At 39.7% G+C, this 19,399-nt stretch overlaps 1 protein-coding gene across 1 annotated transcript in view; it reads left to right on the forward strand.

The window, feature by feature from the left end:
* Positions 1 to 108: 108 nt before the first annotated feature.
* Positions 109 to 19,399, forward strand: part of LOC124798715 (DNA repair protein complementing XP-A cells) — a 39,629-nt gene continuing 20,338 nt past the window's right edge. The window contains exons 1-4 of the mRNA XM_047262242.1: positions 109 to 651; positions 3,262 to 3,373; positions 6,475 to 6,602; positions 7,576 to 7,741. Of these exons, the coding sequence (XP_047118198.1) occupies positions 461 to 651; positions 3,262 to 3,373; positions 6,475 to 6,602; positions 7,576 to 7,741 (597 nt within the window). The 5' untranslated portion in view covers positions 109 to 460. The remainder of the gene's footprint in view (positions 652 to 3,261; positions 3,374 to 6,474; positions 6,603 to 7,575; positions 7,742 to 19,399) is intronic.

Consider the following 19,399-nt stretch of genomic DNA (forward strand, 5'->3'; position numbering starts at 1 on the left):
ACAGTCGTAATACATCATTACCAAGTTATATGAACATACAAAATTAAAATTTCAACACATGTAAGGAAGAGTATAACAAAAGATACGCACCAGTTATGTTGTCCAGATTCTATAATCCATAATCTATAGTAAACCTTGACAGTGCCCCTATAGGGGAGCTTATCGTCCTTGAGCAAACAACCGCGCTTTCTATCCGCATGCAAAATTCATAAAACATCGTCGCTCTTTCAGGCAATGAGATTTTAAGCATACATTAGCACTGCTGCCTCGATTATATTACGTTATTCGAGAAAACAAACACTGCCAGATAATACGTCAGGGTTGTTTGTTTTTATACTGTCAGTTGTACCAAAGGGATTACGTTCAGTTAAAATGTTATAAACTTTCAGGCTGCATTTGTTACTGTTTGCAGTGTATCGAGTACAGCAGCAAAGTACTGGGTGACAGTGGTGAACTAGTGATGCAAGCTGGTAGTGAACTTTCAGTTGATGAGGCTCTGGATTTGGAGGCTGAGATTGCAGCGGAATCTAACAGTGAGCAGTATGAACAAATTGAGCTTACAGATGCACAGAAAAGTACTATTGAGAGAAATCGACAAAAAGCCCTTTTGCTGAAAAAGGCGAGGGCATCAGCTCATCCTTACAGCAAAAAGTAAGTACAGGTGATATAAATATGCATGTGCACATGTTGTGCAACTGAGATTGTTGGGCAGTAGTAGTAGTAGTAGCAGTAGTAGCAGTTTTATTCATCTGTAGATCACTTTTACAAGAATATTGGATATGCCATGGTATTAAAATTTAAGAATAACGTAAATAATGTTCTTCTGAAACACAAGTTCAGACAGTTTTTATTTTCATTTCAATTCACTTTAAAATTATCTCCAGTCCAGATCCTCCCACACTACTGTAGCAGTGAGAAAGCACTGGTCTGTTTGAATACATGTTCAACTCTTGATCTAAAATTTCTTGACAACTTCAAACACTCAGAGAAGTTAAAAACAGTCTGCCATACACTTATCAGCTTTCATGTACCATGATAAGCAATAAAAAGCTCTTAGCCCCATCTGGCTGTGAAAACTTAATGATTTCAGTAACCAGTAAGTCGATTAACAAAGAGAGATTTGAAAGTGCATGGATTTCTCTGATCTCTCTAAACTAGGCTATGTAGAGTTACATATGTGGCTTACCTGTGACACTTTATAAATTTCTTTAAGAAAGAGGTTTTGCTAAATTTAACGGAATTTTCGTTGCCTACTGTCAATATGTAAGTTTAGTGTTTAACTTATAGATTTAACCTATGGTTTCAAAACTTGTTATTTAATGATCAATACATTTACTTTGTAGAGAGTAACATGCACTTATTAATAGCAAATCATATTGCCAGTATGTACTGCTGTATAGTAATTATAATTTCAGGCAGCAATTTATGAATTCAGTTATTAGAAGAAAGGAAGATTCGAGTTTAACACACTATTTACAGCATGGTCATGGAACATGAACTTGCATTACAGTAGGATGGAGAAGGAAATTGGCTATGCCTTTTTCAAAAGGACCCTGCATTTGCCTGGCTGTGATTTAGGGAAGTTGCGGAAAACCTAAAGCTGAAAGGCTGGATGGGGGTTTGAACCATTGTCCTCCTGAATGCAAGTCCAGTTAGAGAATCACTGTGGTACCTTGCTCAGTTTCAGTTATTGGATTATATATTGTGTTTGTGTTTAATTATGTCATCCTTACGATAGCGCACAGTAGCATTACTCTGGCTACCTCTAACTTTCACATTACAAAACTCTTCCATACATTCCTATTATTGTAAGTATAGTTTGTGTGAAACCCATGTCCTCACACACACAATAGGAGAAACATGCTAGAAATTCAATGACATCATTGGTTCATATACTTCACAAGTGATTTGAAGTTCTTCGTAGATTATACGATCCACGCTTTCGTATTTTTAACCAAGTCTGAAGAAACAGGCATTGGTGACAATCTTTAAAATTATCAAATTTATTTGCTGTTGCGGATCCAGAATTAACTGCATTGGGTATGTTGCCTTTTGGTGACAAATGAAAATTTGTCTGGACTGAGACTCAGACCCAGATTTCCCTATTGTCACAAGTGATCGCCATAACCATTTGGGCTATCTGAGCACATTTTGAAAACTGACCCTAACTTCCATACGCCATACTGTCTAACACCCCATTGTTTGCAACTTTACTTGGATTCCCACCTCAGGGTTTCAAGGACCTAAACGTATGAACATATTCAACATTGGTATTAAGACTGTCTGGGCTAGAGTATCAGTCCACCACCAGTTTTCATGTGTCGCCAAGGGGCAACATCTTCATACCTAATGCAGCTAATATCTGAAAGATTCTGCAATTGTGGAAAAAAAATTCATAAAATCTTTATTCTATGCATGAGTTTGTTTGTATTGCAAACTTTACAATTGTAGACACTCCTTTAACGTAACCCACAGTGCATTAATTACATCTCGGAACTGTGGAACACAGTGTAATAAGTTGACAGCAACTTAACAGTTGTTTTGAGAACAGGTGGTCAAGGTAGTAAAATCATTAATTGCATGGTTTTGTGTCCTGTAAGAAGACAAATGAATTCACCATGAGAGTTTTAAGGAAAGTCTGGACCAGTTACTGTGGAGGCAGTCACTTATTTGCACACATTTATCTTTGTTGAGCATGTTCATGTTTCTGTGTGATGAATGGTTTGTTGACACTATAGAGGACAATTCTTCATCGACATGTTTACTTCTGTGCAATGTCACAGTTTCACTGAAAGTTGAATCACAGTGTTAAGTCATAGATAAATCATTTTAGCTTCCTCCACCTTTATCAAGAAAGGTGGCATAGTTAACGGTAAGAGACTGCACTCACATTTGGGAGATCCAGAGTTTGAATCTACGTATGATCATTTGAATTAAGATCTGCTGTCATTTCCCTAAATCACTAAGCCTAAATGCTGTGATTGTTCCTTTGAAATGTACGTGCTTATCCAGTCTGAGCTTGTGCTCCTGCTGTAATGATCTTGTTCTTGAGAAGACATTACAACTTTAGTCTCCCTTACTTTCAACCAGCTTATAACTGTTACATTTGTACTGAGAACAGGATTTTGTGTTTTTCACTGTAGCAGTAGACACTGGCAGCTGCATATAAAGTTGTATCAGCACCTTGGGTCATAGTGCTATCTTTTTCAGACTGGTAACATGAGAGTGTAAATATTTCATCATATGGTTTATGATTTACAGTGAAAAGGGATCACCAGAAAAGAATACCATCAAGGTCCAAGGAACCAGATACATAGACACTGGTGGTGGCTTCCTTTTGGAGGAAAAAGCTGCTGAAGAAAATGCAAAACCAGTAAGATTACATTTTCTGTAATAATAATTCCAGTGTTTTCTTACTGACATTGGGCTCAAAATTGTTGAATGTCTAAAAAAAAAAAAAAAAAAAAAAAAAAAAAAAAAAAAAAAAAAAAAAAAAAAAGCGAGAAGTGAAATATTAGTAAATATGAAGAAGGTGCACTGTGGCAATATTTGTTTGTACTTAGTGCATTCGTTTTTCAGATAGTACTTCTTTATACATAACTATATCATCTGTAAAAAGTCTGTTACTATTAATATTGTTTGCCAAGTCATTAAAATACAACATGAACAACCAAAGGGTCTCAGTACATTCCCCTGGTGCACACCTACATTATTTCTGCGTCTCTCCCCTCCATTCAAGGTAAATGCTGCATCTTTCTCATGAAAAACTCCTCAGCTCGGTAACAATTTTTGTTTGTTATCCGATATGATAATATTTTCATTAATAAAGCATTGGTGTGGTACTGAGTCAAATGCTTTTCAAAAGATAAGAAATGTTTTATCTGCCTGACTTCCATACATATATCTCCGTGACTGTCTTCATCCATAGCATTCAGGATGCCACATAAGAAGAATCTGAGTTGGGTTTTGTTGTTGTTGTGGTCTTCAGTCCTGAGACTGGTTTGATGCAGCTCTCCATGCTACTCTATCCTGTGCAAGCTTCTTCATCTCCCAGTACCTACTGCAACCTACATCCTTCTGAATCTGCTTAGTGTATTGATCTCTTGGTCTCCCTCTACGATTTTTAGCCTCCACGCTGCCCTCAAATGCTAAATTTGTGAACCCTTGATGCCTCAAAACATGTCCTACCAACCGATCCCTTCTTCTAGTCAAGTTGTGCCACAAACTTCTCTTCTCCCCAATCCTATTCAATACCTCCTCATTAGTTACCTTATTTTCAGCATTCTTCTGTAGCACCACATTTCGAAAGCTTCTATTCTCTTCTTGTCCAAACTGGTTATCGTCCATGTTTCACTTCCATACATGGCTACACTCCATACAAATACTTTCAGAAACGACTTCCTGACACTTAAATCTATACTCGTTGTTAACAAATTCCTCTTCTTCAGAAACGCTTTCCTTGCCATTGCCAGTCTACATTTTATATCCTCTCTACTTCGACCATCATCAGTTATTTTACTCCCTAAATAGCAAAACTCTTTTACTACTTTAAGTGTCTCATTTCCTAATCTAATCCCCTCAGCATCACCCGATTGGGTTTTACGTGACTGATATTTCTGCTGGTTGGCCTGGAGAAGGTCATTCTGTTAAGTTTGAATTCTGAATTTCCTCTAAGGTGTTACAACAAATAGATTTTAAAGACATTGGATGGTAGTTTTGTAGATCACCTTTGCTAATGTGACTGTAGAAGTTTGCATTTATGATTTGTACTAAGAACAATCTGTTGTATGTCCTCAAGACGACAAGTACCTGAAATGTATCAGAAAATCAATAAAAATATTTATGGGCTAAACAAATGTAACATCAAGTGTGACTATGGCTGCTACATCTCCTTCTTGTAGGTAAGTCTGACTCATGCTCTCTTCAAACTATTGGCTGAAGTTTTTTGTTCAATGGATTTATGGTATAGTATAGTTAAAAATTAGTGGAAAGCACTGTGATACAAATTCTGTATATAATACGATAGGGGTCCATCAGGTCCTGGAGGTGTGTTTACTTTTAACAGTCTCTCAACACCAAGGGCTGTAAATTCTGTAGCACTCTTCTTTTCAGTGGTGTGAGAATTAAACTGGAGCATTACAACTGGATTTTCTTATTGCTTGCATAACTTGCATCTTATTGTTGTTAGCATTTGGAAAAGTGTGTGTAGGCATGCACTTACTCTTTATTGAATTGTTGCCATATTGCCCTCTTATCACAGTTCTATGTATCATTATTCTGATGTATTTTATTTACACGGTCATTTGTTTGAGCGTTAAGGTAATGCATTCTGATTCTGAACACTCTTTTAGTAAGGTGACACGGTTAAAACACTGACTCATGTTTTAGTAGGGAGCCATACTGATATAAGCTTTCAACATTTCCTTCAATTTCTTTAGGTGAATGTTATAATGGAACAATACATCAAATTTCTTTCTTTACTGCAGTCCATTCAGTGTTTATACCATCTCTGCTAATTCCAGTACTGACGGGGCATTAAATCTAACTCTCCAGTACCCTTCTTTTAACTCGCTGAACTTGTATTCATTCATAAAATTTGTAATAAATTATATGTGTTTTGCTTTAGTGAATGTAGAAAATTTCACCAACAGGAGGGCAATCTAATAAAGACTGTAAAATTCTGCTCTGTTTTTATGCTTTCTGAGTTTACAAACCACTTTGATTTTAAGAGAGGGCTCATTTTTATTGTGCAGCTCTGTTTTAAAACCATTAGAAATAATTTGAATTATAATTTTATCATAAAATTCCTTCTCCCTACCTCTCCTCATCAGCTTTGCCCCGTGTACTGTTCCCATCCCCCCCCCCCCCCCCCCCCATGTGGATAAATTCAGTAAGCAGCATTTGTGCATGTGTGTTGTGACCATGAAGCAATAACAAGTTCTTCCTCCTATTTGAGAGTACAAATGTTTTCTGGATGTATTGTACAATCTAATATCATAGAACACCATGCCTTCATGGAGCCAGTGTCATTTTATTAATGACTGAGTTAGTTCTCATAACTGAGGAATTTATGCGTTAAGAGTGCATCAGAGACAAATTAAGTCGTTCAATTTCAGCAGAAACATGGTATCTCCTAATGGTATAATTTGTTTGTTAACTATAAATTTTAAAAAAAATCTGCTCTCATTTAATAAAAGCAGTTGTAGATTCATACCAGAAAGAAATATCACCTTTAAATAGTTTCTCTGCATGACATTGTAAATCTTAAGAGTGCATTGTACTAATATTTCATGCTGATGTTTTTGGCCTTGTGGTATTCATACATAGCCTTATTTGCCAGTTACATAAGCACAGTGTAGTAACTTTGTGCATTCATGTGTAAAATATTGATGATTAGAATAATCTAGTGTATGTGGTGTTTTCTGTCAGTTATAATTAAATTCAGACTTAGGTAATGAGAAATAAAATTTTCAGGTGGAACTGAAGGAAAATGTTGGACCTGTCCAAATTCCATATCGGCCAACATGTGAGGAATGTTCAAATATTTTTGATGATTCTTTTCTTTACCAGTCATTTGAGTATCCTGTCTGTGATGGATGCAGGTATCATCTCTTAATTTGCACATATGCTTATCTGTGTTATAGATTAGACTAAATGTGAGTGAAAGTAAATCATTGGGAAATTGTTTTGATAAAAGTCTAAATCATGGCCAGTGGCATATTTACTTGTATCATGAATAATGTTGTTGGCATTTGTCACAAGGTATGACGAGCAGGAAAGAGGTTGTGTCAGCTGTTGTGTGTACACAGCCTGTGAGAGAGCAGTGGGCAGACAACAAGTTTTGAAGGAACATTGTCACATTCTCACATTAGTATATAACAGCATGCAAAATTGTAACACATTCAGAAGAAACAGGCAAATATTTTGATAGCCACTGTAACTTAATTTAAACTGTCCTCTTATGTCCCAGCTTAACCATAGCCTTGTAATTGATAACAAATTCAGAAAAAAAACAGCAAAATATTTGCGACAGCAGCAACAAAGAGAATGGTTTCTCTTTTGTCGCTAGAAATTTGTTGCCTCATTTCTCACCTGTCATTGGCTACTTGAAAGTATCATCCCATTAACTACATGAAACAGACTTGTATGAGCAGTAGAGAAACGTTGCTGTGACAGCCGCTGGCCTCGGTCTAGACTTTTTTATCTGGTAGTACAAAATCAGTTTTTACTAACATGTCATTGAATCTTAGTCTGTGCACCCTATTGCAAAATGTCTCCAATTTCCTTTTTCCCATAATCACAACAGTTGAAGGGGTAATTCCTTCACTTGTTGTTTTTTTTCCTCAAACCATTTGTAATGGTGTCATATTGATAAGATGTTAAACTATTAAAGGCAGTTTTTACTAGGGAGTATATTGTAAGTTGATAATGTTCACTGTAAATTATCAACATCATTTGCAGTTTTTGCTTAGATTTTAAACAATGTATTGGCAATAAATTTGCTAACATTGTGAATTCCAAAGAAAAATTGCATTGGGCATAAGCTCGGCTGTATAACAGACTGTTTGTTTCTAGGGACAGAGATGACAAGCATTCTCTCATTACTCGGACAGATGCAAAAAATGAATACCTGCTGAAGGATTGTGATCTGGATATGAGAGAGCCCCCTCTGAAATTCATCATGCGCAAGAATCCTCATAATATGCGATGGGGTACAATGAAGCTTTATCTTCGACTTCAGGTAAGGCCTACTTAAAAATATGCCATTATGGGTACTGTCACAACATTGATTGGTAGGAAACCTAACAAAGCATACAAGAATTGAAAGGTTGAACTTCATGCAATAATAAATGAAAAGAAACAATTTATGTTTATTTCTTCAGTTGTTGACTGACTATATGGAATAATCCAAATCCAGCTTTCATTTTCTGAAGTACAAAGGAGTAAAAAAAAAAAAAAAGTCATATTACCTGATCAATTCTACATGTACTATGATCACCGTGTTTGCCAATGCATTAGCATTAGCAGTAGCTTAGCTGTCAATACATACATAAGTTGTTTGATGATGCAGTTATCGAAAAATTAGAAATTTTTGAAGCTAAATTACTCAGCAATTTTGTATTCTCAGCTACTTGTTCTGATGATATGTCATAGGTTTTTCCATTTCAGTGGTTAAGCACTGCTGTGTCTGTAGTGAGGTACATTTCCAGTATTGTCTGCCATTTGTGTTAATGTGTTCAAGTCATCAGTGCACATTGCTGGGAACTTCTATGTATCTGCCATGAGATAAGAGTCATATATTGTAGTCAATACAGCGGTTCCAACAAATATGCAGCACTCTCAATCTAACTGAGTGGAGGTGCTTTTTCATTGTTACTCCATTTCTGATAATTTTTCTAATCATTTAGCCTTTCAAAATGATTAATGGAAAATCTCATATAAGATGTGAAACAAATACTAACAAAGAGATAGAGGGGCTGGCCAGTACTTACCTCAGCTCAGTACAGCCGATAGATACACATAAAACAGAACTGAAAATTTACATTCCTAGCTTTCGGAACTTTGTTCCTTCATCAGGGAGGAGAGAGGGGAAAAAAAGGGAAGAAGGGAAAGTGGATTCAGTTACTCACAACCCAGGTTATGAAGCAACAGGGAAAGGTAAACAGGGAGGGTAGCAAGGATGGAGGCATGGTTGTCAGAGGGAAGCCAAAGATATTCCCTCTGACAACCATGCCTCCATCCTTGCTACCCTCCCTGTTTACCTTTCCCTGTTGCTTCATAACCTGGGTTGTGAGTAACTGAATCCACTTTCCCTTCTTCCCTTTTTTTCCCCTCTCTCCTCCCTGATGAAGGAACAAAGTTCCGAAAGCTAGGAATGTAAATTTTCAGTTCTGTTTTATGTGTATCTATCGGCTGTACTGAGCTGAGGTAAGTACTGGCCAGCCCCTCTATCTCTTTGTTAGTATTTGTTTCACATCTTATATGAGATTTTCCATTAATCATTTAGATCACCTATATGGTCCACATCCTTCATTGTTTTGTCCCTTTTGTTAGCTATCACTTACGTCTGTTATCTTAACACTTTCTCTTCTTCAGTGTTTTATATATACATAAATAAATATTTTCGTCACCAACTGTGCTAGTTTCATCTTCCTCCTATTATCTTGTTCCGTTTATAGTCCTCTTCTCTTTTTTATTTATTGATTTATTTATTCAACATTCCATAGTTTTAACGTTCGTTATTCGCTGTTTCCCAGCCAACAATCACTGCCAACAATCTCTTCCACACCTACCAGTATCATCCATTTCCGTCGATTTCTTGTTGCTGGCGATATTTTTGTGCCATTGGCTATCTTTCTCTGCCACAAGAAAAATTTTTTGGGACATTTCTGCCCCACCCGCGATCTTTTTTGCGGCACGCGCGATCTTTTTTGCGGCACGCGCGATCTTTTTTGCGGCACGCGCGATCGCCTTTGCGGCACGCGCGATCATTTTTCGCCACTCGCTATCTCTGTTTTTGAGCTACGTGTGTTCTTTTTCCCCTGATCTGGACATACTTGCCTGGTCTGGTTAACTTTTTCCGTATTTTTCTTATTTACTGGTCTTCCTTTGGTATTGAACATTACCAACACAATTTCTTTCCTTCTCGTCCTTCCCTCCGTGTTTTACTCCTTCTTATGATTACTATCTCAACTTTAGTTATCTAATTTCCCTATCCACCAGTTACCCACTATGTACCCTAATCCTATACCACATTATTTACATTCATTCCGGAAACATGCATTCACTGTAGCCAAACTGCAATCCCACATACTTTTCCTCCAGTCCTGCTTAACCAGAACCTTCAATCCTTAGCCCTTACCCAACTTGTCCTGAATCTCTACACTACTTCATGTAACCACCACTCCCAACAGCTCCTATCTCTCTTCAAAGTCCTCCACCTCTCAAACCCTTGCTTGGAGAACACACTGAGGAACATCATCCTAGAAGCCAGCTGCAAACTTGAGTTCCATGCCACACAACACCTGAAAAAACTATCCACAGTGCTAGTGCAACACCTAAGAAGTGGGGTCCCTCTCCCTATCCCTCACAAACACCAACCACAACAGAACCTTCAACAAACCCCCCTCATAGCCAACAAACCTAGCCTAGCCACCCTACTCAATCTCCCCATCCCAGCACATACCCCACACAGACCAAATCTCAACTATAACCACAGTCAAATGCCACATATCACCAGTCCCAATTCAGTCCTAAACCTCTCATCCAGATCCCTCTCTCCTCCAGAGACATCTGTTCTATCAAAAGGCTTAACCTTTAGCCCCACACCTAAATTCAACCACACTGCCCTGGTTAAAGATCTCCTCTCATTCACCCGGAACCTCAACTGGAAATATCACTTCACTACCCAAACACAGCCCCCAAGCACTAGACCCAGTGTTGAACCCTGTCTAGAACAGTTTCGACTGCCTTCTCAAAGGGATCCTCCTCCCCTCCCCCAAAACCATCCCTTGCAGACATTTAGGAATATCTTTGGCTTCCCTCTGACAACCATGCCTCCATCCTTGCTACCCTCCCTGTTTACCTTTCCCTGTTGCTTCATAACCTGGGTTGTGAGTAACTGAATCCACTTTCCCTTCTTCCCTTTTTTCCCCCTCTCTCCTCCCTGATGAAGGAACAAAGTTCCGAAAGCTAGGAATGTAAATTTTCAGTTCTGTTTTATGTGTATCTATCGGCTGTACTGAGCTGAGGTAACCATTTAGCCTTTCACTGAGATAGTCAGCTAATCAGTGCTTTGTTGATTGCATTATATTTGTCTTAGCTGTTGTGATGCTGGTATACCCTATATAATTGAGGGCGGTTGCAACATAGATGTATTTCATCTCATCACATGGTATTGTTATATTGTAACTACAGTCAAGTCCAGATCTGATAGCAGGGTCATCAGTGATGGGAAATACTTGCCACTGAAAGGATGTTTATTACTGACACCTATGAACAAACAGAACAGAACTCATTCTTCGCAGTGTGTGCTGCTGTTTATTCAGGCAAGGAAGGTTCCAGCATTTGCAAACATTACAGCTACAATCTTGAGAATATTCTAGAAATAATAAATAACTAGATAACATGTATAACAGTGTAGGAAAAGGCAGATTGCTACTTACAGTAAAGACAACACATCAAATTGCAGAGAGACACAATTAAGACACCCACATAAAGCTTTCGGCCACAGCCTTAATCAGTGAAGGGGGGGAGGGGGGGGCACACACACACACACACACACACACACACACACACACACACACACACACACACACACACACAGTAGCAAGCACATCTAATAGCGCACATGACTGCCAGCTCGAGCATCTCGGGCTGGAATGCAACGCCACATGGGATGCAAGCAGCAATCTGGAGGGAGCAAGAAGGGGAAGGGATAGTAGTGTACAGGTGGGGAGAAAGACAAATGCTGTCTGGTGGAGAGTGCAGGGACTAGGCTGCCAACAAGTGCAGTGTCAGGAGGTTGTGGGGCAGGGTTGTGGAGGAAAAAAAGGAGGGGAGCAGGGAAAGACAGGTGGATGTGTTGGCAGAGGGCAGCAAATAAATGGGGTGGGAGATGAGAATGGGGTAAAGATGCTAGGATGGTAGAGGCAGAAAACGTTGGGTGGAGGGTGTGGGGACAGTATGTTACCGTAGGTTGAGGCCAGGATAATTACGGAAACAGAGAATTTGTTGTAAGGATAACTCCCATCTGCGCAGTTCAGAAAAGCTGGTTGTGGAGGGAAGGATCCAGATGGCTCGGGTAGTGAAGCAGCCATTGAAATCAAGTGTGTTATGTTCAGCTCAATGTTGTGCCACGAGGTGGCTCTTGGCCACAGTTTGGCAGTGGCTGTTCATCCTGGTGACCAGCTGATTGATAGTCATACCAATATAAAAAGCTGGGCGATGATTGCAGCAGAGCTGGTAAACAACATGGCTGCTTTCACAGGTGGTCCATCCCCTGATGGGGTAGGATAAACCTGTGGCAGAACTGGAGTAGAAAGTGCTATGTGGGTAGATTGACCACGTTTTGATCTATATTTTCCATGGGGATATGATACCTGTGGTAAGGGGTTGGGATTGAGGGTGCCATAGGGATGGACAAGGATGTTGTGGAAATTGGATGGGCAGTGGAACACACTTTAGGAAGGGTGGGAAGTATCTTGGGTAGGATGTCCCTCATTTCAGGACTTTTATTACCTATCATTGTGCACTGAAATGAGGGAGGTCCTACCCGAGATATTTTCCGCCCCTCCTGAAGTGGTGTTCCGTTGCCCACACAACCTATGCCACTCCCGATCCCAACCCCTTGCCACAAGGGTCATATTTCTGTTGAAGACCCAGGTGCAAAAGCTGTCCAGTACATCCACCCAGCACTTCCTATTCCAGCCTTGTCACAAGTTAATCCTACCCCATCAGGGACTGGGCTACCTGTGAAAGCAGCCATGTCATTTACCAGCTCTGCTGCAATTATTGCACAACTTTTTGTATTGGTATGACTACCAACCACCTGTCCACCAGGATGAGAGGCCACTGCCTAACCATGGCCAAGAGCAAAGCAGACCACCCTGTGCCACAATGTGCAGCTGAACACAACACACATGATTTCAATGGCTGCTTCACTACCCAAGTCATCTGGATCCTTCCCTCCACCACCAACTTTTCTGAACTGCGTAGATGGGAGTTAACCTTACAACACATTCTCTGGTCCCGTAATTATCTCTGCCTCAACTTATGGTAACATACCGTCCCTAGACCCTCCAGCCAAGAGTTTCCACCCCCTCCATCTTATGGTCTCCTCCCTATTCTCATCTCCCGCCCTGTCTATTTTCAGCCCTCTGCCAATGTATCTGCTCATATTTCCACACGCCTCTCCTTATTTGCTCCTTCTTTTCCCCACGCCTCTCCTTATTTGCTCCTTCTTTTCCCCCACCTATCTGTCCGGCAGCTTCCTGATGCTGCATCTGCTGGCAGTGTTACTCCTTGCACACTCTGTCAGACAACTTTCGTCTCTCTCCCCACCCATACACTGCTACCCCTTCCCCTTCTGCGCCCTCTCCAGATGTGACGCATTCCAGCCCAAGATGCTGCAGTTGGCGGTCGTGTGTACATGAGGGTGTGTGTGTGTGTGTGTGTGTGTGTGTGTGTGTGTGTGTGTGTGTGTGTGTGTGTGTGTGTGATCACTGCAGGGTCCTCGTGTTCGAGTCATGTTGTCGCATCCTCTTCACTGTGATGAGCATCGAAGGTAGCCACTCCCGCTGAACCTCATTCAGTGAGTCTTAAGTTTCCTTGAACCAGGAGGCTCCTACAATTGAGCTGTGTCTCAGGACTGTAGGTCATCTGGAGAACATGGATGATGTCTGCCCTTTTGTCCTCTTGATGAAGGACAATAAACCTCGACTTCATGAGTGGCATACAACAAGCAACAAAGTATGTGGCAGGCCCCAAAGTAGTTTAGTAACCTTTCTGATAATCTCACTGTTCACAAAGGTATAAAAATCCATATCATGTCTACCAGGATGTATATCACTGGTTGATGCTTGGCATCATGGTATTCCTTACAGTGACTCGCATAATGTCTAGTGGATCAGTAGAGGCCTGCCCTATGATATCTGCATGTGATTCTGGCTAGAGTTTTTGCGGTCCCAGGTGACCAGATTTTGGAACTTTGTGGAAATTTTAGGGTCTTGCATAAAGTTGTTGAAGTTTTTGGGGATGATTTTCTATTTGATAAGGAAGGGATTTTTCAAGACAACTTGCACCTCCCCCCCCCCCCCTCCAGCCCCCCCCCTCCCACACACACACACGTTAGTGTGGAATATTGTAAATAGATTAAATAACATGAAATATTCCTAAGAGGTGCACTCAGCTTTCACGTAGGTTGTACACCTGTCTCTTACAGCCTAATAAATTAGCTGTGATGTAGTGACGTATCAATACAGGCCCCTTTGTAGTGTGATAGTGTAAAGATTCTGACAGCCACTTCATTCTTTTCTGACTTGGTTGTGAAAGAAGCAGAGGAAATTTGTCAGGGAATGAAATTAATGATTTGAGAGAGAAGTTACAATATTGATATAGCTTGTCTTTGCAAGTTAATCAAATCGAAGCCCTCATTATAGTGCCACTTTCAACCACATTTCTAATTCTGAACATGGTTCAAGTGCCTCTAGAAGGTTTTGTTCCTTGCACAGAAAATGTGTCTGAACTCTGTGTGTCTGTGATTGTGAGCAGTTTTAGAGTGACTGATAGGTTTAAATGTATGAACTTAAGTGCTGTTACTGCATTTAGTCACCTTATACAAAAACAGCCAAAATATCGGTAGAAGAACTGGAGTTGCTGAGGTTGCAGGGCTAAACCTTTGTGGCTATACTATGCTTAGTATCCTGCACAAATAGCAATTGGATCATATGGTACCTACACTAGCGATGAGGAATGTCATTTTAGTGATTTTCTTAAAAACCCCTCAGTGATAAAAAGTCAAATGGCTTCTAAGCTATCTCAGAGGAACTATAATTTTTTAACTAAAATTCTTCAAAGAAGAAGAGCAGCACCACATAATTGTATGTAGAAATATAGATTCTGCAGAACACATTTATAATAAAATATATGATCAAGTAATGAGGAGTAATGTGTTAGACTTAAGTGACTGGTTATTGTTGGTATACAACATGAACACTGTGCTGAAACTCATCAAAGGGCAGAAGGTAGATTTATAGTTTGCATATGGCTGCATATTCATCCTCTGCAAGTAGTAGTAGCAGCAGCAGTAGCAGTATACTTGTCCATGTACCATACTGTATAATTATATTAGATTTGTCATAATTATATTCGACATGTTAGGGAGGAAAGACCATGAATGTGATTAAGAAATAAGAAAGTGGAAAGAGGTGGAAGAAAATCAGTGGGAGGGTTTATCTTCTTTACCTCTTTCCTCATAGTTTCTGATTGTTCCATTCATTCCACTCCTCATTTATTTTCCTGCTAATCAATCTTTACTTCTCACTCTTACCTTCCTTCATATCTGAACTGAAGCTGGGACAGTGCTTACCACTGATCTCTACCTAGTGTAGAGATAAGTAATGCTTATCAATGTACTATCTGTTTTCTTCTAATCTTTCTTTTTCTTCATCCTCATACAGGTGGGTCCCTCTCGACTTGAGATATGAGTGACCTGCCACTGCTTTTAAAATATTCCCAAATCCATCCTTCTTTTCTCCCTGAGGAAGGAACTAACAGTTCCAAAAGCTAGGTATTGTTTTTCTACTTTTAAGTGTGTGTATTGGCAGCCCATTTCATCATTCATTCATTCCTTCAGTCATTCATTGTGTTTTTGTAAATTATATCAAGAACAACAACACTCAGAGACGTTGAATGGGTTGATGCACAAACCCTGAAGAAGCAGAAAGATGGGGAGATTAAAAGACATAAATTTTGAAAAGTCCTCATTGTATTCTCTTTATTATTGCATAAAGCAAACTTTCACTTTGTAAAATTTCACTTTAAATTGTATTCACAATTAAGTGTGGCTCATTGGAGTACAAATGCTTATCCTATCTCTAACGTTTTTTTTTTTTTGCATGGAAAATGTCAAGTTGCTCTGTAATTCAAATATTAAGCAGTATGTCCTGCAGTAGCTTAGTGATAAGGTGACACATATCCTAGGGAAGTCTGGAGCAAACCACCTCCAATAATGTGATACCTAGCAGAGCAGATCAGCTGTATAGTTGCTGATACCCTGTCTATCCACTATCATAAGGATAGTATTGCTTCTTGGTCTGTGGGCACATGAGAAGCAATGCTCAGCTTAAAAAGGCTCAGGACACACACACACACACACACACACACACACACACACACACACACACGTATTGTCTTCTTTGAGTCAGAAAAAGCAATTGACAGGGTAGTCTGGTGACAGCTTTTTATGATGCTGAATGAGAGAGTGGCATAAAGTATAAGGACAGAACAGTAGTGCAGAGACTGTAGAGAAAAGAGGTGGCTGTGATAAGATGTGGAGAACATAAAGAAGAATCTACAATAAGCAGAGTACTACAGGAGTGCTCACTCTCTCCTGTCTTGCTCAATGGATACATTCAGGGGACGTCAGAAGAAGTCGGGGATAAAGTTGGAGCTATATAAAGAATTAAAGACCTTGGTAAGGAATTAGAAATGTTGAGACTTACTGATAATATCACAGTATTAAGTGAAGACACAGAACAATCCAAAGTGATGCTGGTCCAGATGGAAACCACCCTCCGCTCTCCCTATAACACAAAAATTAATAAAGCTAATACAAAAATTGTAGTAGCGAGTTAAAAAACACTGTTGCTCAATGCTCATTGAACAATGAGGGACTGGAGATTATCAAATCCTTCACCTATCTAGGGAGTAAAATTACATATATATATATTTTTTTAGTAAAATTACATATATATATATATTTTTTTCTAAGCAAAAGGAGAAGTCTTTTTACATCCTGCTGCATAACCAAACATCTGGAGAAAGGCCTCATAAAGATGTTTGTTTCAAGTGTACTGCTGTACAAAAGTAAAACATGGATGCTCAGAGAAAAACACAAAATAATAACCTTTGAGATATGGTGCTATTGCAGAATGTCTGGGTAGACACGGTTTGAATGAAGAGGGGCTCCACAGAATGGAGGAAGAAAGTCATGTCTTTGGAAGCATATCCAACACAGAGGAGACACACGGGTCAGCAATCTGCTGAGACATGATGGTGTCATTAGAAGATTATTGAAGGAACACAGAGGTGAAGAACACGAGGCAGGCCCAGTTTAGAATATATCAGCCTTATCATGGAGGTTACCAGCTGCACTACCTGTACTGCTCTCGAGAGGAAGGCAAAAGAAACTGCCACCAACCAGCCTGATGGTTGAAGGCCTGAGAAGAAACTCCATTGTGGAAATTGTTAATGGAAGATAAGTCTCTTTTAGTCTGTGAATGAATGGTAACTGGAAGCAGGAGGAGACTTGCACCGTATGCTGGTCTTGGTTCTTACAGCATATTGTTAGTTTTTCTCTGAGTGCATTTAAGGAACAACGAGAAATCAATCAAAACTATTCAGCTATGAATAGTTAGAGATGGTGACAAAGCTCATACGTGGATGTTTATAACTCAGTGCTGATGGTATCCTCATTAAATATTGTCTGTTCTCCATTTATCAAGTTTCTTATTGACAATAGTAAACAGGTTCAAATGGATGTAGGTTGCAATATTTAGGCAGAGATAAAAAGGCTTACACAGGATGAACTAGTGTGGACACTGTATCAACCAGTCTTTGGACTGAAGAAGAAGATGATGATGATGATGATGATGATGATGATGATGATGATGATGATGATGATGATGATGACGACGACGACGGCGACAACAATAATAATAATGATGATGATGATGATGATGAAGCCTTCATGGAGTTACTAATGCAGTGGAATGAACTGGTTCATAGTTAGTATCCCTGCAAGGATATTATTCCCATATTTGATAAATTTTTACACTCTGTCACCAATGCCACAACAACCCAGAGTCTTAAAGCAGTAATGCCCTCAAAACATATAGCCACTGCACTATAACCACCTCACCTCAAGGCCTATTCAGTTGTGTGGTCATGTGATTTTCTTGACAGGCCACTGTACAATTTAGCTTTCTCTTTTTGTCTATCCAGAAAGATATACTCCGCTTGACATGCAACAAACGTCAAATAGATATGAAGTGTAATAGATGCTTGATATGAAAGTGAATAGCATTTCAGCATAATTGCAGAAAATAGGTAGGGGTAATGCCACCTCATTCTGTGTACAATGAATGATTATGCAATAGAGTTCTCTTTTAGGAATTATGTTTGAATGTTGTTTGTTTTGTCTAAAAATTAGAAACATCTATCAACACTTGTTGGAATTCAACAGTGGCAGAACTGTGGTCTATTGACACCACAGTGCATCATTCTGTGATACTTCTGCTTGCGTAGTTAGAGGTACAGTGACTGTTGTGCGGATCTGGAACTGACAGGATTAAGAGGGACATACTTGATGCCACGCAGGATCTCTGTGATCCCATGCAATTAGGACCTGGGAGAACAGCCATATTCTTCACTTGGCAATGCGGGATAATACCACAATAACACCTTGCAGGATCATACCACAATAACACCTACCCTGAGTCAGAAAATCAGAAAATGTGCTCATTTGTAAAACCCATGTATCCACACGGATTGATGAGATCTGTAACACCTGAGACTGTCCGTACAGTGAGAATTGTTGTGGCTTCTCTTTAAGCGAGAGCAGAGAAAGACAGACCCATGTTTTGTACCCATCCACAACAGTACACACATGAGTGGCACCATGAGTTCCATTCCTGTGTACAGCATCATAATAGATGTCTTATGTGTGAAGGCTTCCAAGAGAATGAATGTTCCCAGATCACATTCCTCTCTACCACCGCAACCACCACCGCTGTTAACATGCAAGTCAAGCGCCTGGTGTGGTAGTATGGGCTGCCATTTGGTAGACAAGATAGTCACCTCTGTTTAGCATAGCTGGTAATTTTGGCAGCAGCTGTCTCTGTGAGGTATCCATGACATCTTTCGACAAGATTATGCAAGACCAGACCCATCTCAATACAGAGGGTATCAAAAATGTAGGAAAAGACATATTGCTATGTACCATAAAGAAGACATGTCAAACAGAGGGTGTTAGACTGTTGTTCTGCCCAACATGTTCTCTGTATCTCTCATCCATTGGAAACATGAGTTGCTGAGAGACTGACATGTCACCTCTTGCCAGCTCCTGTGATTGATGAACTATGGCATAGAGCTAAAACAGCATGGAATGAACAGGTGAGGCATTTTCCAAATGGTATGGTCTCATCATTGCTGTACCTCAGTATCATGGTGCAAACACAAGAACAAGGAGCCAGAGGTGCTGTAGAGGATGCCATGGACCCTTCAGGACCTGCAAGTTGCGTTGTGGAGGGGGGAGGGATGCACACTGCATGTCTACAGAACTTCTGAGGAGTTTCATGGAGAGTATCACAAAGTAGACAGTTATCGCGTATCTGTTGGTGAGCACAGTCCTTCATGGTTCTTTGGCAAGAATATGGCAATGGAAATATTTGTTGTACTGTATTTGTTAGAATGTAGATTTATTGCTTTAGTTAGCTTTTAAAATTAGACTGAGGTTGAATGGCTTGCCTGTACATATTTTCAGGAAGCAGAAATTTCGTGTACTGCTCATAGACACATTTAAAAATAGAAAAAAAACTATACGTAGCTTTCAGAACTGTTAGATTCTTTCTTGTGGAGGAAAGGAGGTTACATATTTGGGAGGATGGGATTTTTTTTC

This window comes from Schistocerca piceifrons, chromosome 5 (assembly GCF_021461385.2).
Source record: "Schistocerca piceifrons isolate TAMUIC-IGC-003096 chromosome 5, iqSchPice1.1, whole genome shotgun sequence".
NCBI lineage: Eukaryota > Metazoa > Arthropoda > Insecta > Orthoptera > Acrididae > Schistocerca > Schistocerca piceifrons.